Below are 25,597 nucleotides of genomic sequence, written 5' to 3' on the forward strand. Positions count from 1 at the left end.
TATTGATTAGGTGTGATCAATCCTTTTAGTAAAGAGTCACATGAGATACCTAACACAATATCTCTTAAAGAGTTGGAGACTAACTTACTCTAAAATCTATAATTTTAGTTGCTTTAAATAATGAACGAAGTCCTAACTTTCATGTTTATTGCGTTCATACTGGTAAAAATAAAAATTGTAATGAACCAAAAGATCTCGATTGTATTATTATAATAATTGATAAACAGTTTGGCATCCAAGCACTGTGTTGTTCCAGAATTAATTAACAGGAGTACTATAAAATTTGAATTTTTTTAACTACTTACTACAATCAGTGGGAAGAAGCAATGCTTGAGATTGTGGTTATTGGGGCATAAAGGTACCACATATGATCCTCTACCATTGATATACTGTAGTTATAAATGGTCCGTTGATCGACTAAATTATTCTTCAAATTTAATGTAAATGTATTTTTCAATTTTTTTTGGGCAATTAACTCTTTTTGACACGAGGCAATTAGGAGAAATCTTACGATTTAAGCACTTCTAATTTGACTCTCAGAACCTGCTCCTCTATAACATCTGAACTCAACATTTGTCAAAGAAAACGTAACTACTGCCGAGTTTGATATGAAAATGTTTGTATAGAGGATCTTTTTTTATTTGGGAGGGGACGGGGATTTAGAGTGCAAAGAAGATCATTTTAGACACTAGACAGGTAAACAGCAACTTGCATTCTAATATTCATAAAAAAAGAAAACTAGTAATGATGCAGACCTGTTCACATAAAGGAAGATTGAAATAAGCTTAGATTTCTAATCCATTTCTAGCATGAGATGTTCTTCGCTGGCCATGGTGCCCCTGCCATCACCCCCTCAATCTCGCCTATTTCCCTGGGGCACTTGGTCATATTGTAGCAACCAGCGGCAGTAACGAGCTGAGCACATAAAAAAGAAATAAACATAGTAATTATCAAATAAGGTCATCAACCACAATGAAAATGCATTTTTATAATGAAATAACACTTGTTTGGAAGAAATTCTAAAATATATATATGATATTACCCTCTTCATAATCTAAAAATAACTTATATACAAGTTAAATTTTTTTTTAAGGAAATTAAATGAGATAACTTCTACAAATTAATTTATGTATTAACTAATTTTATTTTATGATGAAACTAGTTCCAATGATCACACCAAACAATGAAGAGTTTAAAATTAATGACCCTAAATGAGAAAGTTGCTTTTATCATGAAAAGTCAATTAAAACACAAATTTCAAATCACTTTATAAGTATCTTTAGTCAAGAGAGAGTGTGCATGTCCCACTTGTTACAGAGAGAAAAAATATGACAACTCTTAGCAGTTGTGATTTATGAGAATATTTTACTACAACCATTTTCTCTTATGTCCTGTTAGGAGTATTTTAAAGTTCACTAGATCATATTTAATTACAAATATCCCGTGATCTTTTATTAAAGAATAAGAAAATCACGTGAAATTTATAATTTAGTATGCAATTTAATCTGATATTTTTAGGGTTTAGGGTTGAATATAGGATTGAATATGTATATATTGTTACGGGGTTGAGAAATGATAAAATAAAAACTAAAATATAGTATAGAAATGATAGGCTAAAAACTAGGTTATCCTTATAAGGTTCAGTAGTAAATGGAGGAATACCACATCACTCTCAATTCGAACTCCACCAAAATCTTTATATCTATTAATCACTTCCTGGTTCAAGAACTTGGAAGTCTTTGGACTATTCATGGCAGGAAGTAATAAGGCGTCAATAAAGTAGCATCCAGGCTCCACAGTGATAACCTACAAGTTTATAAATGATAGGTGTCAGGGGATCAGGGATAAGAAATGAGGAAAATCCGTATTGTATTAAGTGTATAAAAATAAAAGACTTGGACCATATAATAACGTTTACAAGCATTAAAATGAAAGAAAAGCAAATCTGAGCAGTTTGGGATCGCTCAGTTCCTCCCAGAACAAGAGTCCGACCCAATTCACGCTTGCATTCCTCTGTTACACTTCCCCCCCAAACTTCCTCGTCACATGGGTCACACCACACTAGCCAGCTAGGCAGTTAGTAGTAGCATATTCTCCCTTCTCCTATACACACGCTTAATCTCAACTTTCTATTTTGGGTCCTCAAATTCATATGTATACTTCAAAAAAATTGGGCATTAACTAATACCAGGGTTCACAAATTGCAATAGTCACTATTTTGATTTTACCTTCACATGTTACCACCGTTGAGATAGAAACTTGGAGTAAACTTGGTATTTGACAATTTGATGCTCCCAACCACGTATGTAATAGTGGAAGGGATGAACACTATGATCTTTTGATTAATCAGGGTTTTGGTCGTAATTCGAGTGTTAAATGTGTTGTAAATGTTTATCCTTGATCTTGCAGTAGTTAAATCATTTAGTAGTGTTTTAGTGGATTAAAAATAGTTTTAATTTGTAAAAATAAAAATTTTAGTCTTGTTGGGTTTCTAAGAAAAATCATTTTAAATCATTAAAAGTTTGTTTTAATTCATTAAAAAAACTTAACCACTTCATATGAAGCGGTGTTGTTCACTACTTTAATCAATTAAATCATGGTTTTAATCAACTAAAATTACTTAATCTTATCTACCGCAAGTGTTAACCTTTAATCGATCAAAATCATGTAAAGAGCATACTTCAGTGGTTTTTAATCCATTAAAAGTGCGTTTTAATGGATTAAAATGTTACATAAAGGCACAAGGTCATGCTTTTTAATTTAAAACTACCAAATGTTGCAATTCTTTTGTGAAAATCTGTTAAAATTAATAAAAGTTCAATTCAATCCCCCCTCTTTAATTCAGTCCTTATTTCTAACAAGTACATCTACAAGATACAAACCATCATTCCAATGAAGACTTTGGCAAACACCTATAGTCCATGAGATTGTAAGTACCAATCACTTTGGTTTACAAATTAAAAAAAGAAACCCCACTTTAGTTCCTAATTTATGATTTGTTTGAACAAGCTTCTCCAAAAGGACTTATGGCAGAAACACATAAGAAAAAATGAATTTAACTTCTTCATAAGTTAAAATTAGTTTATGCATAAGCTAATTCATAGAAGCTCTATCATATTACTTCTCCAATTTTTTTATATTTTTAATTAGTGAATAAGCTAATTTTAGCTTATGGAGAAGTCAATTTTCTTTTTTTCTTCTTCATGTTTTTCTCCTAGAACTCCTCATGAAGAAGCTTATTCAAACGAAGCTCATAAAACATCGTTTACTTTAGTATGTAAAGACAACTAGATGGCTCAATACCAGAAAAATTTAACTCTCAAACATAAATCATGAAGTTTTAGGGCACTCATTATGCCAATTTCAATCTAGTATAACCCAAAGCAAAACATCAACTACTATTATGCTTCTAATCAGTTGCGACTTGCTACTAAAAATAATTCTAATTACTGAAAGAAACCATAACTGTACTCACCATTCCTTCTCGGAGATCTCTGGTTGTCCGCAAAGATTTTAATCCAGGTTCCTTTCTTCTTTCCAGGCTCTGCAAATCGGAACAGTGTTCCTAATATGATATATGAAAAAGGTGTCAATATAATATTAACTACACAGGAAATTAATTAAGGGGAAGGGGTAAGCTTAAAATGTAACTGCAGATTATAATATAAAACACCTTTAAGTAGCCTCCAGGGTCATGTGTATCAAGACCAAGGAAATGCCCCAGACCGTGTGGCATAAAAACTGCACCCAAGCGTGCAGCCATCATGTCCTCAACATCACTACACCAAAATTCACAAATAAGCAACTTCATGAAAGATCCTACAGATTGTATCAAGATGAAATTTAGCCGCCAGATATAGAATAACGCAAAATACATTACCCCAAAAGAATGTTTCCCCTCTTTAGTGACTCGAGAATAATTTTTTCAGCCAATCTGCAATTTTAGAAAGGGTATGAGCATAAACAAGGAAAAATAACATGATAGAAGTGTATATTATTAGTAGTTCGAATATTTTATTCTTTTACAAAAAATAGATGGCTCATGGATATTTGGTCAACTCATTCTGATTTTTTATTACCTCTGTATAAAGTCATTGTTTTCAACAGCAAAGTACAGTATCACAAAACGCACACTTGTCAGTTTCACAATGCAATCTAGTGATGGCTATCAGCTAAATTTTCTTAGGTTCCCAAATCAAGACAATGACAGTAATTTCTCAATCAAGCTGCAGACGTTAAAATAAATGCTTGGGACTGCATGTGCACAAATTACCTCCGTTACAATTCGGTTATATACTTATATTCCAATCCACCTATTTAGTTAAATAGTCAACAAACTTTCCTCTCAAGGGAAACACTAATAACAACCCAGCTATTGGCACTTCAAAGTAGAAACCAAGCATGGCAGACATTTAGTTGCAAAAAAGAGTGATATGTGTACTCAATCATACATGTGCATATCAACCCAGTTTACTCCAGGTTTCATTGAAGATATAACAGCATTATGAGCATCTAGCACAGCCTGCATAACATGAAGAGCAACAATAAATAAATGTTGAAATAAATGCTATTAAAATCAATCCAGAGGTACACAGAAGTTGAAATTTACATTGGCTGGGCCATACTAACATTCACATGAATGTCTAAAATTAAGCAAGCCCACCCTTATATAAAAGTAATGCATATGTTTGTCCGGGATTTGCTCTGCAAATGCTTGTACTGGTACAGTTTGCATATTAAGTAAGAAAACATAAAATATTTTTCCTTTGACAAAAACGGTTTTTTGAGAGAGAACTTACATTATATATAAGAGATTGATCGCTTGTAAACTTTCCATTTATCTGCACCACAAATTTAAAGTTGAGTAAAAAATAATTATTCTATTAAATAGATGCCAAGATAACATTTGACCCAGCTTTTTGGCTTTTCTCCTCAAAAGTAGAAACTCCTTCAGCTAGCTTTTTTATGGAAGCTCTATATTTTACTTTTCCTTCAACAAAATAGTTTATTTTCATTTTCTAGCTTTTAAATTTTATTTGGTCTGCCTTCACCTTTTGAGAAGAAAAGCCAAAAAAAATTAGGTCAAACACTACCTAAACACTATACCTTGTGTATGCACAAAAAAAAGAGTATGAGTTAGTATAGAGACAATAATGAGACGACAGCAGTATAACAAATAAATACATGAACAGGCAAAGAAACCAACTGCGGTGCAATTTTAGCATAATTCAGTGACATTGCTAAAAATGGCAATATGCAGGAAGTGGGAAACTAAGTAAATACTACCAAAAGTAATTCTTAAGGGAAAAACTCACAGGGAAAGAGCAGGTTATGTCAGACCCATAGAAATGGTACTCAGCTCCCATATCAAACAGTGCCATGTCTCCATCTTCTAATGTCTGCAAAAGAGTCATGCTTAAAAAAAATAAAAAACTTGAACATCCGTGAAAATAAACAATCATTGATAATTCAACTCAGACTATAATAACTTCATCTCATTTTGTTTATTAAGGAATAAAGTTTTCAATATTTAATATGTCAATTAGCCAAATCCAAAGTCACAACATTATGATAGCCAATGATAATGACTTTAAAAGAGGTAGAGCACGGCCAATGATAATGACTTTAAAATAGGTAGAGCGGGGGAAGGGAGGTACTTTTATGCCATACCTTGTCATTAGGAGCTGCCGCATGGCCGTAGTGAAGAACAGCACTGCATTAATACACATATCATAGCCAGACCACCCAATTTCTGATGAAAGTAGCTACTATTTAAAACATAGTAAACATAATAACTCTATCCCTAAATATAATACTCTTTTACCTAATTCACACCACTTCAGAAAATTAGTTAATTTTGTTAAAAATATTAAATTGTCAATAGTTACACCAACTAAATCACCTTTTCCCACTTAATTAATTTCACCTAACTAACTAATTTTGGAAAGAAAATGGTAGCATTGTGATCGGTTCCAGTTATCTTCACCAATACTGGAGGAGAGAGAAAGAGAGACTTCCCAATATCTGTTATTTATGGATTTAAGGGTGTTTGTTTAAAAAAATAGTCTTAAAGAAAGGGACAAGTTTTAGAAGAAAAAAAAAGTCTCGTATTTAGGGATAGAGGTAATATTTTTTTCCTTTTGGCAAATCCATTTTAATTACAAATGAGCACCGACTATGAATTGTTAAACCAAACGTATTTCAGAACCACATTTATTGTATCAGAATTCAGAAATGTATACCTATTTTCACCAGTAGCGCAAATACATGTATAGGAGCAATGCCGACATCCACCATACATGTAGGTATGATGAAGAAAAATGCTTTCAAGCTGATACTCCTTCATTCCCACCTTAGTTTTTCTCATAACCTGTTTCATTGTCATGTAAATTACAACTATTACGAAAGCATTTTTACAGATCATATGTATAAAGTCATTCATACTTCGTCATTATTACAGATCCTTCTACTAATCAATCAATAATGTAACCATGTAATGCCCGCCCTAAGTACAGATGGCAAATGAACCCGTTCAGTGGGTATTGTCCAAACCCGTCCCAATTTTGACGGGAATCCCCACATTGACTAGGTACCGGTATTTTTAGGTCATACATTTGATCTTTTTACTTTATTATAATTATTTTACCTGTATCTAATTGTTATTTGATACTCTCATTTGATAATTATAGAGTTATAATTTCTTTCTTGATATTTAACATTGGAGAAAAGAAAATATATATCCTTTGGACATTAAATACTTGATAATATCATGTTTCCTTTGCTATGATTTTTACTTTGTATAAAAAACTATTTAATTAATATTCAGAACAGTAAAGGGGTGGGTATGGGTATACACTCATTCTCCGATGGGGATGGAGATATGACAAAAAAATTCATACCCATTGGGCATAGGGGTGAGGATAAATTTTTATGTAGCGTATGGGGATGAGATAGCCAAATCCGCAGCCGCCCCTGCCCCATTGTCATCCCTAGCCCTAAGATATTCCTGTTTCAACAAAAAAATATGCCAAAAGTTTTGGTGAAAAAATGGGCAGATAACCAGGTAAAGGAAAATAGTACATTTTCTGCATGTTTTGTTCTATACTTCAACTATTTTTCATAGTCAGTTAGTCTTAAGAAAAAGTCATTACAGGCAACCTAAAAGTCATTACACTTAGTCTTAGACTCACGCGTAAGATACTAAACATTAAACTGTCACAATTACAATACTAAAGCCTATTTCCTCCTATAGATCTTTCATAAGCCTCAAGTACACTTTGCATAAATGTTAAAATATGTACTAAATAGACAAACATAACTTTGGTAGTTTAAGATTAATTACCTCAATATGAGCTTCGGAGCTTATATCATTGGCATACTGAATAAGCTCAATTTCCAGCTTTGACTTAATGACACGGCATTCAGTCAATATAGGATGCAGAGTTGCCAAATCCTTATCAAACTTATCAATGCCCTAAATCAAAGTTAAAAATATACAATAAGAATCAGTTTTCTAAGATATGCTAGCTACAGTATATGTGCTACCATATCATCACACAAAAAACAGAATAGCATTGGTAGACAAGAGGTCTTATGCAATGACAGCTTGGAGGTCAGAAATAATATATATCCAACAGATCACCCACTGTCCTAATCAAAACAATTAACAAATGCTCACATCAAAGGGGAAGAAAAGGAATGGTTAGAGTTGAGAACCTGAAACTCGGCCGGTTTAGAGAAATTATTGCTATCTGTATTAAGGCCATGCAAGAGAAACAGTAATGGTTTTCCCGCACCCTGGTAATGTTGTTGCAAAACACTTCCAATTTCATCTGAAAAGGATGTTGTGCTAACCATGTAGTGTTCCTGCAGATGAGCATGCATAGATATGAACGACTAAACAATAACACGGCATGCAAATCCATTAAACATTTATCATTGGAAGAGTTACCTTAAAATAGGATAGTTGCTTAATCTCCCCCAACCAAACAGCATACTCAGAAGGTAACCTGGGAGCAAACAGGAAAGAGTCCCCAGTCGCAACGTCCTTCAAAAAACCAATAAAATGCACAAATCAAAACTACTAATTTCTACAGCTTAACGTGATCATGTTTGCGTGCATTACGATAATTAAAAAGAGATTAGCACTAAAGATTTTTACACTACCAACTAATTAGATGTCACCTTAGATACAATACAACTTACAAAATAACCATCACAGAAGGCAATATTCTTACCATACATGTTAATTCCTAACTAGTTTTAAATTTTCCGAGCATTTAAATGAAATTAAAATTAAAAAAAAAACATAATAAGATTGTAACGGAGAAAAAAAAAACGAACAATAGCTCCATAGAATCCAGGCTCTTTCACTCCAAACAAGTAAGCGAAGTAACTCTCCTGCCTGCGAAGCCAGAAGCAAACAAATTAGGGATCGATAGGCAAGCATTGCAGCGGTGATCATCCAAAAAGTGAAACGGTGAGGAGGATTTAGGGTTAGAGTACCTGAAGAGATCTAAGTGATCGGTATCGTAACGCGTTTGCTCTTCGCCACCCTGCGCCAACGAAATTGGATGAAGATTGTTAAGAAAAATGAGAAATGGAAGGAAAATGAATGCAGAGAGAGAGAGAGAGAGAGAGACCTGAAGAAGAACGAAGCCGTGGAGAGGATTCGAAGAGTCGGAAAGGTGTTGACGAAGAGATGCGATGAGCTTCTCTCGGTTTTTGACGTGAAGCTCCATCGACACCTTCGGAGGCCGCAGAGACGAAGCCATGCTGATTCTGTTCACTTCTCTCTATGCTCTTTTCAAATCATTTTCATCTCAATCTTCTTCTTTAGCATAACAGAAAGAGTAAACTACATTAATCATTAATCATATTTAACATTTCATCCAATTTTCAATTTTTCCCTGCTTATCTATACAATAAAATAACCTAATTAGTTACTCATTCATTTAAAAACTATTTATTTTTCATACACTCTAATTATCACTAAAGTTTTAATCAGTGTTCATAATTATTGTTAAAAAAATTGTATTAATTAAAATAAATTTAAAATCTAAAAATTAATTAGTATTTTATCATTTTTCGGTAAGGATCATTGCAGATACTAAATCCCTAATTTTCCAGCATTTAAAACAGTTCTAACTAGAGTTCAAATTGGAAATTACTAAATAAAAGTAATGCTCAATATTTTATATTTTAACTGTTATTTTGCATTGCTAATAAGATAATTTTGCAGTGCACGAAATATATTTTTAGTCTGGAAAAAAAATCAAAAAATACATTAATTTTAGGACAAAATTCGGACAAGAGACTAATGTAAGTAATTGATTTGTGTTAAAAAAATGGATAAATAACAAAATGATAATAAATTTAAAGTGTATTTAATTTTTAATTTATTTAATTATATTTAAGATATGTAGGTGACACATTTGCGTTAGTTTTAGTTGTTTACACAGAGAAGGATATTTATGTTTAAGTTAGGGAGTGAGAAGTCAGTAGTTTCTCAGGTGTAAATAGCAAATAGTTTGGGTTGTTGATGGAAATAAAAAACTTAAAATAGGAGGTGATCTTAGTAACTGTGGGGTGCAATTATCAACTAGAAAGATTTTCTTTGTAGTTTCACATAATCAACTCTTTCTTTCATTCTTTGTATATTTCAATTTCAAAGAAAAACTTAACCATTTTCTTATGATTTTCAACCTACAAGCTAACGTAGAGATAATTTAGAACATCTATAGGATTAGTGAATAAAAGAGAGTTTTTTAGTGTAAATTTAACTTATGGGTATTTGATGGTTAAGATTTGAGATTTAGATACTTTATTATTTTCTTCTGATTTTTTTTTTAAGCACAATGAAACCTAAAGTGAAGGAGTTAATTTTATTCTAAATTTCAATTCAGATTACAAGTGATAACTTGATTTTGTATGGGTTTCTTTACGTGCAAAAATATTTTTCGTTTTAAATAACATGCCTCAGAAATGAAATGAAAAGATAATTTTGCATTTTAAAATTAACATTTGTTTCGATTGGGATATTTTACGACGAAAATAATTTGTAGAATTTATTTTGATGGTGATATAAAATTGATAATTAAAATTAAGTATAATTGTTTGGTTTGGTTCAAAGTCTTTGTTGGGCCATGTATTGCATTTTAATAAATGGCACCGATGCTAGAATGGTACAAAGAAGACGATAAAATTGACCCAAGAAAAATAAAATAAGACAGAGAAACTAGGTGTGCTTGCTGAGGAGACAAAGTACATTGGAGATACTACGACAAAGTACATGCAAATTCTCAAATTATTAATGCTCATGGTCAAGTAAGGTGGAAAATGCATTTCAACAACATAGAAATCAGATAAATAATACATATATATAAGGTATTAAATGTGAAAAATTAAAATTAAAATTGAAGACTATAATTAAAATAAAACACTTTAAAAGAAATGGAGAAAGGTAAATTAACAAATGAAAAAAAAAAACTAATGAAATTCGCTTACTTTTTAATTATTTATATATATGGTAGCAAACAAATGCATTTCAACAATAGTAAAAACGAGATAAATAAAATATATTAAAAAAGAGTATAAAAACGCGTGAAAATAAAATAAAAAAAAATAGATAAGAAATAAATAAAAAAAAGTACTAATGGGATTTCTATTGGACCAAACAAATCCAAAATTATATATATTTTATAACATGTAACATAAGCATTTATAAAACTAGTATACTTTTTTTTTAAAATATTAATTTCATAAAAAAAATAATCACTCTATTGTTAGGTTAAGTAAATTGGGAGATTAAATTTATTATAAATTGATAAATTTATATACTTGGTTTATTTTTGTTCATAATAAACTATATAATTTTATTAATTTATTTTTAAAATCTATTAAATTTACGGTGATCTAATTTTAAAATCTATTAACTCTGTAATAAATTTAATCTTCGAAAATTGAAATGGGAAGACCCGCTGGTTATAAATTTAACTAACTATAAAATCTAAACTTTAAAAAGTAATAATCTTATATTTAAAAACTCATTTTCTACTAATAAATGTATTTATTAGTTAATATCATATTTTTTGGAACTTTTCATATGATGAGAAGTTTATGTTAGATTTTTGTTATGTGTAAAAAATCATGATACTATGAACCAAATTCTTCTCGGATTCGTAGGGTAGAGAAGATCTGTAACAAAAACTCTAATTAAAAAGTGAAAACATTCTTAAAATATGCCAAATTAAAATCAAATTATGACTTTATAAGTCCATAAATTGATTAGCATGATATTATTTTTAATTTAGTAATTTTTTATATTGATTTTTTTTAAAATATTGGAGTACCTGTTTTTTATAATATAAACCAACTTTTATTAATAACTGATTTTGCTGTACTAAGATTTTCATTTCAAACTCTTTATAATTAATTTTAAAACATTTTCAAATAAAAAAACTATTTAAAAATATACTTTTATATAAGTTCATTGTTTTACGATTGAAAAAATAAATATATTTAATGGCTTTTAGAAATTTAGAAACACAAAATTGTTTTGTTTATAAATTTTAATAACGAAGATGAAAACAAAATTAAAAAGATATAACTTAGTATTTTAAATCTCCTTAAAATCAGAAAAAGTTCACTCGCTCCGTCAACATCTTGCATTGCGTCACAATCCGTGTTCTAAACACGTCATCTCAATCATTGAAGTGGTTTTATGTCATAAGTAATAAAAAATTGAATTGGAAAATTAATGAACAATTGATATTTCATTTCCTTGTTTAAAGAGTTAAGAAACTAACAATTCATTTTCATTTTATGTATATGTATATGTTTTTAAAAAACGATTGAATATTTTAAGAACATTAATTAATATTATAATAAATAATATATTTTAATATGAGAATAACACCTTTTCAACGCGTTTATATGTTAAAAGCGGGTTAGAATAAACTTAGATTAATCAATATGACTTATTTTACATCATTATTTATCATGAAAGAATATATAAAATATCTAAAAAAAACAATTATAATTTTTTTAATCTCATATGAGGATCTTATAAAAAACAAGTTTACTGTAAGTATAACTATCATAAACTTAAATATTTAATTAATATGAAAACATACCAAAAAAAATATTTTTCTCGAATAAGGTTGTAGTCAAGATAATGATTGTCTTCTTTCTCGGTCAGTTGGTCAATCTTTCTCTTTTTTCTTATTGAAACTGTCTTCGTGTTCTCCTTTCACTATTTTACTCATCGTCTTCGTGAACTCCAAGTTTGGATGATACATGTAAAATACACTTTGTCTGACGTTTAAGTGAGATTTCCGTGACATTCGGTGTTATTAATACTGAATAATGACGTATCTGATTATTGAAATTTGTGCCTACTTATATAATTATCATAAACTTTTTGTTATTGGATCGGATTAGAATTTTGAAACACTGTTTAGTCTTGTTAATCTTATGTTTAGACGTAATGATTTTAGTCATATCGATCGACGTTGATTAGATACCGAATGTCCAAGTATCAGACTCCACGAGATTATTAAAATTGATCATAAAATAAAACTTACATTTGCATTTGTAAGTATGTGATGTTAATGAATTAACAGAAAAATAACAGTACATGATAAAAAAAAATTGAAAATATTAAAAATTGGACAGATAAGCTACACTTTAATCTGACACGAAGATATGCTGACTAAACAAACTTATATGTTTCACCCTCCCCACATCTTTTTGTATAACATTTTTGGTCGGTCCACATAATTGTTCATCTTCTTATCCTTAGGAATAATTTAATTTAATGAAGTAATAATAGAGCTTCTTAAGAGTATTTTTAATATTAATAAAAATAGTTTATATTTTGAAAGCAGAAAATATATTAGTATTATAACTTAATAAAAAATAAAATAATTCTCCCCTCCCCCACAATTTCAAGGACTATTTAATGTACACAAATAATCTCAAACTAAAAAGATGAGATATTTGCATCTTCCCCGAACATCCAAATATATGAAAATGGGTCCAGATTTGACTGAACAGAAAATGATGACAGAGATAGTCGGAGAAGAAGAACCGGCACCGACACAGTACCGCATTCCGATGAAAAATGCCACGTGTATTCATTCATTTATTGTTTTTAAGATTTTTTTTTGTTTTATTTAAAATAAAAGTGTGCAAACGAGTATTTAATTACAACTCAAATACGATTTGTGGTTGTTTATACACATTATTTTAACACTTTTCTTAAAAGAGCCAAATTTTGTGCTTTCTATTATTTTTAAAAATAAGATAAGATTATAAGAAATAAATAATAATCAGTGGTTCACAGATATAAAATCAAATAATAAGAAATAAATATCGATTTAAAAGTAGTTATTTTTAGAAATAAAATTGTGTGTTTGTCCAATTCTTGAGTTTCTTTTCTTAAAAGTGTGATAACTTATTTTCACTGAACCAAATTTTTAAAAAGTAGCTTTTAATTTAATAGGATTACAACTTCTACTCAACTTATTCATATAGTTTCTTCTTCAAATCTCAACTCGAAAAAACTGTTTTCCCAAATTTGAATTTCATGTTATTTTCTACTAAATAGTTACAGCGTGAGAAATTAAAGGGGAGGGCAAATAAAAGAGAAAACATAAAGTTTAAATAACTAAACATATGAAGTATTTTATTTTATTATTTATTATTTATTTTTATTAATATATATTTATCCCAAATTTCATTTTCCTTTATTTATCTCTAATTTTTACTTTATTTCTTATATATTTTCATTTTCACCCGTTATATTTCTCCCTATATTTTTTTTTTCAAACATGATTAAAAAGATTTTACAATATTCTTATTCAATAGGAGGTATTTAATTATTTAGAAACAAATCATTCTACTTCAATCACATAACATAAGTTAAAATTGATGAAACACTAAAATAATATAATTAAATTATTTTTTTATATAACTTCATTAAATGTACGGAAATTAAAATAACTTATAGCGTGATATTAGTTTTATACATATCATTTATATTTAACAAAATATGATTTTCTATTATATTTTTCAATTTTTTTTAAAAAAATACAAGTAATTATATTACATATCAGCAAATTTTAATTAATTTAAACCTCACAAAATTATATCATAATTTATTATTTAAATATTTTTAATAATAAGAATAATTTTTTAAACTTATATTTTATATCTTTAAAAAAAATTAAAATTTACCAACTATCACATAACTCACAAATTATATTTTTTAATTAATTTAAAATAAGTTACATATAAATTTTATTTATATCTAACAATATTTTTTTTTTAATTTACATTAATCCATATGTAATATTTTTTCTATTTTTTAATTAAATTTAAAATAAGTTATCTACGGATTATATTCATATGTAACTTTTTTTAAGTTAATTTTTTAATATATTCGTATGTAACAGTTTATTATAATTAAATTTTTAAATACGTTACGTATCGTATGTAATAATTTATATTTTTAAAATTAAATTTTAAATATTTTACATACGGATTATATCCATATGTTATGTACTTTGATTTACATACAATTTTTTTTTATGTAATATATATTTACATATCGAATATAATTTGTATGTAAATATCTATATGTAACGTTTACTTTGCATACGGATTTTTATCTGTATGTAATAATCGATATGTAATTTTGAAATTTTGTGTAGTGTATTAAAAGTTACTTTAACAAAAGTAGGTTTTCTTATCCATTGAAGTCTTTAGGTTTTTTTATCCATTGAACTCTTTTTTCGTGTTCTTCACTTTTCTTCTTTTATACGTTTTTCACTGTTATTCTACTTCTCAAACTATCTCCATTCCTGTCTTTTTTTTCAATTTTTTTGGATTTTTTTAGAAATTAAATGAATTATGATTAACCAAATTGAATTGCGAATCATACCATCCATCTAACGATTTAAGTAATATAACAATACTATTTTCGATTTATATCGATAAAATCTTAGTATTCATGTATTCATATGATTCTAACTATCATGTTTCCATTTATTAAAATTCTCTTTTTATTAATAAAAAAAACAAGTAACAAGTAATGTAAATGAACCAATGCATAAATGTGAATTGAAGTACCTAAAAGGATAGTAACGTTTTCTTCTTAAATCAAAAGTTAAATAATTGACGTGAAAATTATAAGGTATAAAAGCAGATTGATGTTTAGGAGTTTAGAAATATAAGAGAATATAAAAAATGAAAAGAAAAGAGGTATGGGTAGAGTTTGAGAAATAGCAATAAGTGTGGGTACGTAGTTGAGAATTAAACATGCAGAAAGAGAAAGTGAGAAAGTGACTTTGAGAGACAAATTAAATGGTCTGCGTGTCCGTGCAGATGGGAAGGCCATACTTCCTATACTTCATATTTAGACTTTCATTATTTTTTATTTCAACTTCAAACGATGTATTCCAAATTTATTTATATTCTCGAAAACGTGTGTACGAACACGCTACGAATCTGCACTGCATGTAAAATAAACATATGCAAATGGATATCATCTACTAGAACTGCCACTACTCATTCAAACTTCAAACTTTTAAAGCTTTTAACAAATAATAATAATAAAAACGAAGAATTAGTTTGACGGTTTGTAAAGTTTATGAAATGGAGAAAGATATTGATATGACACATATTCGTACAAAGATACGTATAATTTATAAAATATAAGACACGGAGATATGAATCTATATCTTATATAATTATGAATTATATAAATTGACATTAAAAATTTATATGTAGAAATATATTTCATTTTTTTAAAACAAAAATATATTTTTTAAGATTGGTTAAAAAATATTTGTTTCTTATTTTAATAAGCATACCAAAAATTTATATAATAAATTTGAATTTTTAGAAAATTAATGTATTTATCATGTTAGAACCATACTAAAATTGTTAGAAATCTAACAAATATTTTATAAATTGGACACTTCACCAATAAGTGTCATGTTCGAGACTGACACGTCATTTAAGAGGAGTATCCGAACCTCACAAATCTAACTATTACTTGCAGATCAGATATTGAGTAGGTTAAACTTGGCTAATTTATGTTTAAGTGTTGTAACATTCTTGAAATATCTATATAAGAGTTACGACTTGATGTATTTTATTTTATTTATTTATTGGGGATTAAAAATTTAAATAGAAATGGAGGATAGGAAAAAAACAGAAAGTTGAATATTAATATGAGAAGTGAGTGTATTTAACGTTCGACCTACTCAATATTCTGTACTTATCTCTGTCTTAGACACAATATCCTACCATGATTAGAACAAAGATTCCTTTGAGGCGTGTCACCATTGTAGCTACATCTTCCTTGAAGATTCATACCATGTATTTAATTCACACACACACCATGTCAAATGTTTTCCTTAGTGCAACCCTGCATTGTTTTGTTTTTTTTTTTTCTCTCAGCATAGTTACCACTATTTCTTAATAAATATTTTTTTTTCTTCTAGAAAAGTATTTAGATAAAGAGGCAAAATTTATAAAATTCTTATTGTTTTCTCTCTTGCTCATCACATCAAAGTTGATATATTAGTATTATTGTTTTGACAACTTTCACGGGAGAGAAGTATCATTAATGATCATGCATATGTTACTGTTATTACTCTATAGTGGAACTATCGCACCCAGAAACTAAGGATTATTCTTTTGTTGCACAGGATCAATTCATCTTACATCTTTTTTGCCTTAATCGGTTACATCTCTTCGAAAGGTTCAGTTGGTGATCATAAGATTGTGCAAAAATAATAAAATATAATTTACATGTGATATTGTCAACAATTGGTGGTGATGATGGGACAAGTAGCATGTAGATGTTAACGTAAATAATAATAATTATAATAATATTGAAGCAAGAAAATGTGATAGTGATATTAGATGATAAAAATAATCTTTAATAATAAATATATAGTAGTAGTAATCACAATGAATTAATAACAAACTATAACAAAATAAAAATTTAATAGTCATATCAACAACGATAATTATAATAATACTATAATATAAATGTGAGGTTATAAGTTGTGATCCAAATGTTAAAGATAAGGAATGGATAAATATTAGTTTTAGGTATATTAGAATTTCATCAAATTAGATTTTAGAATTTTTTTGGGTTTCATTTAAGATTTCTTTGTAATTTTTACTCCAATAAGAATGTTTTATAAAACTCCTTCGTATCAATGTTTTATTTTATTGTTGACAAAAATATATATTTTTAAGACAAAAATAATAATTTTCTTCATACGAGACTTGGGATCTAATTTAAGACTTATTTTATATGTTATGTTATATACTTCAATATCTAATGTCTTAATCTCATGAGCTAGTACATGATCCATGCTAATTCTTCCTTCAAGAAATATGCTCCAATTATATTTGATTGTTGAGTTCAATTTCAAACTCCAATTCCATAATAATTCCTTGTGCTAAGCATATACTTACAAAAAATACAAATAATTTCAGCCACTTATAGTTGGCTACGTGCTCTTTTTTATGCCAAATTTCTTATAGTTGTTTTGGATGAATCACCATCGATAAAATCGTGAAGAATTAGCATACATTTTCTACAGAAAGAATGAAATGCGATGGGGAAGACTTTTAGGACCATCATTGAATTTTTGAACCCTGAATTTTTGTCCCTTTAAGTTGGAAATTTGAGGAGAAAATGACACAAGTTTATGGTAGGAGTTCTTTCTCTTTCTCTATTAAATAAGCACGTAAAAGAGTGATGTGTATCTTTGTATTAACTTTCTTTTTTATTTACATTTCCATTTCATCTCATCACTTATTATATATTCTCCAAAAAATTTATAATATAAACTTACATTTTTATCAATTAAAAAAATACAATTTTAATCATACTCATCACATCACTTATAAATTTTTATTTTAACTTTCTACTTTATTTACCTTAATTCAAATATTTTAACTTTTTTTTCTAGTTACTCGTCCTTCAAATCATCTCAAATCGATTACCTCAATTTTACTTATTCCTATGTTAAAGATCCTATATCGACTAGAGATTAAGATACTTCATAATATATAAATGGGTGCAAACCTCACCTTATAAACCGATTTTATAAGGTTGAGTTAGGTTTAAAGTTTACTTCTTAATATGGTATCAGATTCATTTTGAGTTTATCCTAACGATTGTCTGTTGATTTTATCAGGTCACTCGCTATCGGATTGTTATCAAATCACCCATAATTGATAGTTTCACGCACGAGTTGGTCGACGTGAGAAAGATATGTTAGAGATCCTACATCGACGAGTAAAGATTAAGACATTCCATAATATACAGGTGGATGCATACATCACCTTATAAGTCAATTTTATAAAGATAAGTTAAATTTAAAATCTGTATCTTAATATACTTAAAAAAAAAATATAGAATGTGAAGAAAAGAGAAAAAGATATTTATATTTATATATTATATTTTTGGGTACGGAGCATTTGGGTTGTGTACGTAGTAATTAATAAGGGTAGCAGCGTACAGCAAATTAAACAGCTTGCACGATGTTTTAGTTGATTTAAAAAATTGAAGAAGTATAGAAATTTGATTGTAGTTGTTATTAGTTGAAGTGAATAAGGTTCACATCAAGTGACATGAGTTTGAGTTGACAGTCTTAGCTGTTAACAATTAAGAAAAGATCCCCTATCTCACGTACTCCTGGATTTTCTAGACTTTACAAAAAGTACTTGGTGTCGGAGAAGACCCCAATTGAAGAACTAGTCTTCTAAACTTCCTCCATAAACAATGCAACACCACTAGTCCTTTTCACACACTTCATTTTCCTTTTTTCTTTTTTCAACACATTTAATATATAATAATATATACTTAGGGTTACCATCATACATATTTCTTTTATTTTATCTTTCAATGCTTTCCAGCCATTAACCCTCAATTCAATCAATTTTATTTATTTATCTTGGCCACAAGGAAATAGTGTCTTTTTTAAGGATAATTTTTACTCTAAATTATTAAAATAAGTTTTTTTGAAAAATTACATCAACAGTAATACGATTTTAATGTAAAAGAGTTATAACAAAATAATACAATTTTTATTAAGTTAAAGTGAAGTCGTATCTTAAAATAATTACACATAAATTATATTGTCACATTTATATATGATTTTATTTGTTTTACTACAAAATCGTATCATATTAACACGACTTTTCCAATATCATAAAAACAACTATATTTTAATAAAAAAGAAAATTATATAAAAATAAAAAATAAAAAAGATATAATAACAATTATACATAGCATGATGATTTACAATTACATTTTTTTTATCAAAAATATATTTTTTCAACATATGATTTTTTTTATATATATTTTTCTATCCACAATAAACAAAATAAAATAAAATAAGACATCTCTCGAGTATCCCAAATCTTATACAGATAGTTCAGGAATGTTACAACTCTTGTACATAAAGTGACTTACACTACAAGAAAATCATGAAATAGAGACCAATTTGTAGAAACCAATATAATTAGTTGCAATAGTAACTAAATTAGAGACCATTTTAGAAACTAAAAAGAAATTTCGTTTCTAAATTGGTTTCTATTATTTTTTATTATTGTTAAATAGTTTATAAATTGATATCTAATTAACAACCAAGGTTTTTGCTACCAAATTTAGAAACTAAATAATTGGTAGTTAAAACCTTAGTCGCTAATTAGATACCAATTTAGAAACTATTTAACAATAATAGAAACTAATTTAGAAACCATTTTTTTTTTAATTTCTAAAATGATCTCTATTTTAGTTCCTATTGTAACTAATTATTTTAGTCTCTAAAAATTGATTTCTATTTCATGATTTTCTTGTAGTGTTAGAAGAATATTAATCCCTACTAAATCATAGTGCATAGGTTTTCAAGTTATCATTTTCTAAAAAAAAAAAGCAGTGGTAAGAATGTACTTTGGTACAACTAGAAACTATAGAAGATTAACAAATATGAAGGTTAATAACAAGGAATTTGCATATATATATTGTGAGGCCTTTGTTTTATACTTGTTTGTCTCTACCCTACAGGCTGAAGTCGCTGCACAGTTGTCATATGATGCTTCCACACTCATCACGTTCTCTTTCATGCATTAAGATTTACCATAATAACGGCAGATCTACACTTGATCTTCTCTACCACATGGATTCTAATCATCTCCACCTCCACGTCCTTTGTTCTAACCATATTCTTCTCATCATTTCCTATCATTTCATATATACCATCCTATTTCTTTCTCTTTTTTTTTCCTTCCACTCTCAAAACACAACATCATCTCCACAAATATCTCATTCTCCTAACTCCTAAACCATCTTCTGCATGCATGCCAAACATTACTTATTCATATCATATTTATCTGATATCTCATCACCACATTATTCAAGCAGATTCAACTGATACCATATATATAAATGAGAGTATAATAATGTGGGAGAGCAAAGATAATGCACACTGTTTATTTAGGGTGCACTCACACATCCACCATACCTAACCATTTTAAGTCAAATCATACTTAAGTACTTAATCTTGGATGCAAATGACAATTATTCACTTTCGTGCATTCAATTATTAACAATGGTTTTAGAGCTTAATTATAGTGTGATTGGACTATAAGTAAGGTATTGTTAGTATTTTGTATTGATAGAGTCAAATTATCAGTATCGGTAACGAACAATACGAGTTTGAATATATTAATTAAAGTGTGTATTAACAGTAATTAAATTATATAAAAATTTGTTAATACAAACACTAATTATGGTTGAATCATATTAATTAAAGTTCTTGTTTGTTTTTTCTTGATTCAAGTTTTCGTATAAGGATTGAGATACTTTTAAAATATATATTTTTTATTTATTGTTGATAAGAAAAACTTATCACACATGCTTAATTTATGTCTGACAGTAAATAGATCTATCAGATACGATAAATAGACACAACAATCAAAGTAAATATATCACTCATCACTTGAACATCGAAAAACTTTGCCCATACGCATTCCCTACCAAGAATTGAAACGCAAACACTGAAAAACGAAGAAAGACACATCAAAAAGAAAATAAATCAATTGTTCAACCGGTAACAATTAATATCTTAACCCTTCTTACAACAACATAATACACAAACATAATTATATAAAATTTGTTCAGGAATATTATTTGTTGATTTAAACATTTTGAGAGAATCCAACCATAGATTACCTTCTAAGTATCTTTCCTTTCCTTAATTATTGGTGTCAAATCAGCTCTTGATGCGATAATAATGGTGAGTTTATATGGTTGTGCTATTTATGAAGAATATATGTCTATACTGAGATTGAACTTCATTAATTTAGATGAATTAAGCTGTGACAAGGCTTTTGTCGAATTTTTAATTTGATTTGATGCAAATAATATTGGCTAGAAGTGACTTTTTATTTCTCCTTTTTGGGTTGAATAGACTTTTTGAGTATGATTAGAAGTAAATTAATGAAAGCATGCATGTAGCAGTAGGTGAATGAATATTGAATAGCTAACAGGGGCATGGTCTCATTATTCTGTGTTAATTGTATGAGATAGAGTTTGTTCATATGCGTTTTCAAATCCAATATAATAGCTATTTAACTGAAAAGATAACCTCACAAATGAATCAATCATTACACAGATCACTTATAATTATGCACACATAACAATCTTAAGCTGTTGAATGACAGTGAAATGATGAAGAAGAAGAATGTAAAAACTTGAAACATAGTTGTTAAATTCTGTTGTTTATTATTGGCTCCTTCTCTCATGAGCCACTGAGTCAAATGTGTACGGCTCTAGTGGTAGGGTCAAAAGATCTCCAAAAAAAACTTCTCTTTTATCCATTTTAGCTGCTTGCACATCAAAATCTTGTTCAATCTTTTCAGTTACTTCATCTATCTTTGTCAATTGTCAGCTCATTAAAACTTAACTACTCTAACAAATCCTCAAACACACAACCTATTCACATCAAAAATACTAAAATTCTTACTCAAAATAAAACAATAATTTATGCACATAATTTGAATGTAGGAGAAAAGTAAAAATAATAATTTTAGATAGTGATGAAATGATTAATTTGGTTTTAATTAACATAATTTTATTAAAAAATAATAAATATTTTTCCTTCTAAATGTAGCTTGAAATATCAAACTCTGAATCAACTACTTTCATTTTAAAATAATAATTCAAAATATTAGTTTTTCTTATAAGGGTTTTTATAAAAAAATTATAAGTTAAAATTATTTGTACATAAGCTAATTTGTATAAATGATTTTTGAATTTTGAATTTATGTATAAGTTAGTTTTAAAATCTAAAAAATTATTTGGGTTTTTTACATTTTAAAAAAACATTTTTGAGAAGTTGATTTGTACATAGATTGTGAGTGGAAAACTATTTTTTTGAAAGCTCAACCACTTTTAATTTAATAAAGAATGGATAAAATATAGGGACATTAAGAAATAATATTAAGACACTACTCTATTAAACCGACACATGAAGAGGAAGTGGGGGACTAAATTGGAAAAAAACACAACCCTCAAACAACAACCATATATTTTCAGTGTGATCTGGCACCATGTAGAGTTGTCACAAGTCACGTCAGATAAATCTCTGAGTAAAACATTCAAGGTAAAGTTCCGATTTGTTATCAATGTTTAATGTTTTTTATATACTTTTTTAATGTTTTCTTCGTTACCTCAAACCCTATAAATACAGAAAGGATTCAGACTTTCCATCAACGGATTCCTTTTCAGCATTCATTACTTCTTTCTCTCTTCTGTCCTTCTCTTTCACACTCTCACTACGATAAGCTTTTTGCATCCACAAAGGCTACAATTTTCAGTTTTGATTTTGCACCAACTTGTTTTTCTTTCTCTTTCCGTTACCCTTTAATTTTCTCAACCCTTTTTTCTCTTCCAAAGAGTTAAGAAGCCATGGGGAAAATGATTGAGCAACCTCGTGTGGAGCTTTCCAAAGTTGCAGTTTCTGAAACTCATGGGGAAAACTCTCCCTATTTTGCTGGATGGAAAGCTTATGATGAGAACCCTTATGATGAATTCACCAACACCTCAGGAGTTATACAAATGGGATTGGCAGAAAATCAAGTGAGTTTATTTTCAGGAGTGATACACGTCATCAAGACCAGAGAAACTATTTAGTTATGGGATCTAATTAATCTTTTTTCTGCTGTACCCTTCAGGTTTCATTTGATTTGCTGGAAAAGTACTTGGAGGAACACCCAGAAGCTTCAACCTGGGGAGAAGGAGCTCCTGGTTTCAGAGAGAATGCTTTGTTCCAGGACTACCACGGGCTTAAATCATTCAGAACAGCAATGGCGAGCTTCATGGAACAAATAAGAGGAGGGAGAGCAAAATTTGACCCTGATAGAGTGGTCCTCACAGCAGGAGCAACTGCAGCCAATGAACTCTTAACCTTCATTCTTGCAAACCCGGGAGATGCTCTACTTGTTCCAACCCCTTACTATCCAGGGTAAGAATGAAGCTCCATACTCTAATTACACATGAAAACACTTTAAAAGAATACACAGTTAACTTTAAACTTAATTCATCCTCAAAAAGTTGGTCTATAAAAAGTCTATTTCTTAATATGGAATCAGAGTCATTTCGTAATTATGGTTTATCAAGCCACCCACTAATACTTTCGACGTGAGAGATGTGTTGGGTATCCAACATCGATTAAAGATTATTATATTTCATAATGTATAAATGAGTGCAAAATTCATCTTATTATCATCATCGTAGCAATAACTCTTAAGGTTGTATAGTTTAAAAAGTATTAAGTAAGACATGTGTATGGATCTTGAGTCTAAACATTTTTTTTTGTCTTGGTTGACAGATTTGATAGAGACTTAAGGTGGAGAACTGGCGTGAACGTAGTTCCAATTCATTGTGACAGTTCAAACAACTTCCAGATCACACCTCAAGCTTTGGAGGCTGCATATAACGAAGCAGAAGCCATGAACACAAAAGTGAGAGGAGTATTGATCACAAATCCTTCAAACCCCTTGGGTGCAACAGTTCAACGCTCGATTTTGGAGCATCTTCTTGACTTCGTGACTGAAAAAAATATCCACCTTGTCTCAGATGAAATTTACTCAGGCTCAGTGTTCTCCTCCTCGGAGTTCGTGAGTGTAGCAGAAATCCTGGAAGCTCGAGAATACAAGGATGCAGAAAGAGTTCACATTGTTTATAGTCTCTCCAAAGACCTTGGTCTTCCCGGTTTCAGAGTTGGCACTATTTATTCATACAATGATAAGGTTGTGACCACTGCGAGAAGGATGTCAAGTTTCACCTTAATATCCTCGCAGACACAGCACCTTTTGGCGTCTATGTTGTCGGATAAGAAGTTCACAGAGAACTACATTGGCACCAACAGGGAGAGGCTGAGAAAGAGGTACCAAATGATCATTGAAGGGTTGAGAAGTGTTGGCATAGAGTGCTTGAAAGGGAATGCAGGGCTGTTTTGCTGGATGAATCTGAGTCCACTGTTGGAGAAACCAAACAGGGAAGGAGAATTGGAGCTTTGGAATGCCTTTTTGCATGAAGTGAAACTCAACATCTCTCCAGGGTCTTCTTGCCATTGTTCTGAACCAGGTTGGTTCAGGGTGTGTTTCGCAAATATGAGTGAGAAGACACTGGAAGTGGCATTGGAGAGAATACGTAACTTCATGGAACGAATAAACAAAGATTAATGGTACTTTGATAAGGTCTATATTAATGTCGTTGTTATAGTATATTTGTTTTTTTTTTTTAAAGTGGTTCTTGCCATTTTGATAAATTCTTTATTTTTGGTAACAGCAAAACCCAAAAGTCTGTAAAAGGACATGTATACTGTAGGGCGGATTCACTGCTGAGGAAGTGGTGAATTAGTGTCTTAGTTCTTGTTTGCTTGCTTTACTTAGCAAGTTATTACTTAGAAATTAAACCCCTTTTGTATGATTAAGTTGATATTGTTTATTAATGTAAAATGTTTTCTTTTCTATTACTGAAGTGTTTAACCCTCTTTCTTCTCTAAATTCATTCTAATATTCACTCAAAACTAACTCCAATAGAAAAAAAACTTAGATTTTTCTTACTAGTTCTTTTTACCAGCAAAAAATAATATATATCAACATAAAAAAAACTCAGATAACCTTACAACACAACACCTTCCAGCCGACTACTCAAAACTAATCCTGACAAAAATTACAACTGCAAAAAGCTAAAGCGAAACAAGACAAACCAGAAGAACAAGACACTAATCAAAAATAAGAAAAACAAACATAGAAAAATTTAGAAGTAATCGAATATCAAACATTCAATTGAGCCAAATAAAATATGTTAAAATAGTCCAATACTCCACATTTGAATAAAATCTTATTTTCATGACTCCAAATCTAATTACCTACCTCAATTCAAATATTACTCAACTTTAAATTGACCGACTCAAAAACATTACATAACTTGAACTAAAAAAATGAAAATAAGAAGAAAAGGAGCTACCAACAAAATGCCTATTTTAAGGCT

General features: G+C 29.2%; 2 protein-coding genes across 2 annotated transcripts; one reads left to right on the forward strand and one right to left on the reverse strand.

Annotated features, from left to right (window-relative positions):
• Positions 1 to 602: 602 nt before the first annotated feature.
• LOC137812795 (Metallopeptidase M24 family protein) lies at positions 603 to 8,889 on the reverse strand. Its single transcript, XM_068614996.2, is given in 17 exon segments — positions 603 to 813; positions 815 to 915; positions 1,663 to 1,806; positions 3,476 to 3,544; positions 3,674 to 3,779; positions 3,881 to 3,934; positions 4,452 to 4,522; positions 4,800 to 4,841; positions 5,316 to 5,399; positions 5,671 to 5,713; positions 6,243 to 6,370; positions 7,343 to 7,474; positions 7,717 to 7,866; positions 7,952 to 8,047; positions 8,344 to 8,404; positions 8,506 to 8,555; positions 8,643 to 8,889. Coding segments are annotated over 17 exon segments (1,491 nt in total). The 5' UTR covers positions 8,775 to 8,889; the 3' UTR covers positions 603 to 785.
• Positions 8,890 to 22,845: 13,956 nt separating this feature from the next.
• ACS7 (1-amino-cyclopropane-1-carboxylate synthase 7) lies at positions 22,846 to 25,033 on the forward strand. Its single transcript, XM_068610891.2, has 3 exons — positions 22,846 to 23,176; positions 23,272 to 23,561; positions 23,928 to 25,033. Exons 1-3 carry the CDS (start codon positions 23,006 to 23,008, stop codon positions 24,781 to 24,783), a joined length of 1,317 nt encoding a protein of 438 aa, XP_068466992.1. The 5' UTR covers positions 22,846 to 23,005; the 3' UTR covers positions 24,784 to 25,033.
• The last annotated feature ends 564 nt before the right edge of the window (positions 25,034 to 25,597 follow it).

Source organism: Phaseolus vulgaris, chromosome 2, assembly GCF_051622355.1.
Source record: "Phaseolus vulgaris cultivar YP4 chromosome 2, ASM5162235v1, whole genome shotgun sequence".
Taxonomy (NCBI): Eukaryota; Viridiplantae; Streptophyta; class Magnoliopsida; order Fabales; family Fabaceae; genus Phaseolus; species Phaseolus vulgaris.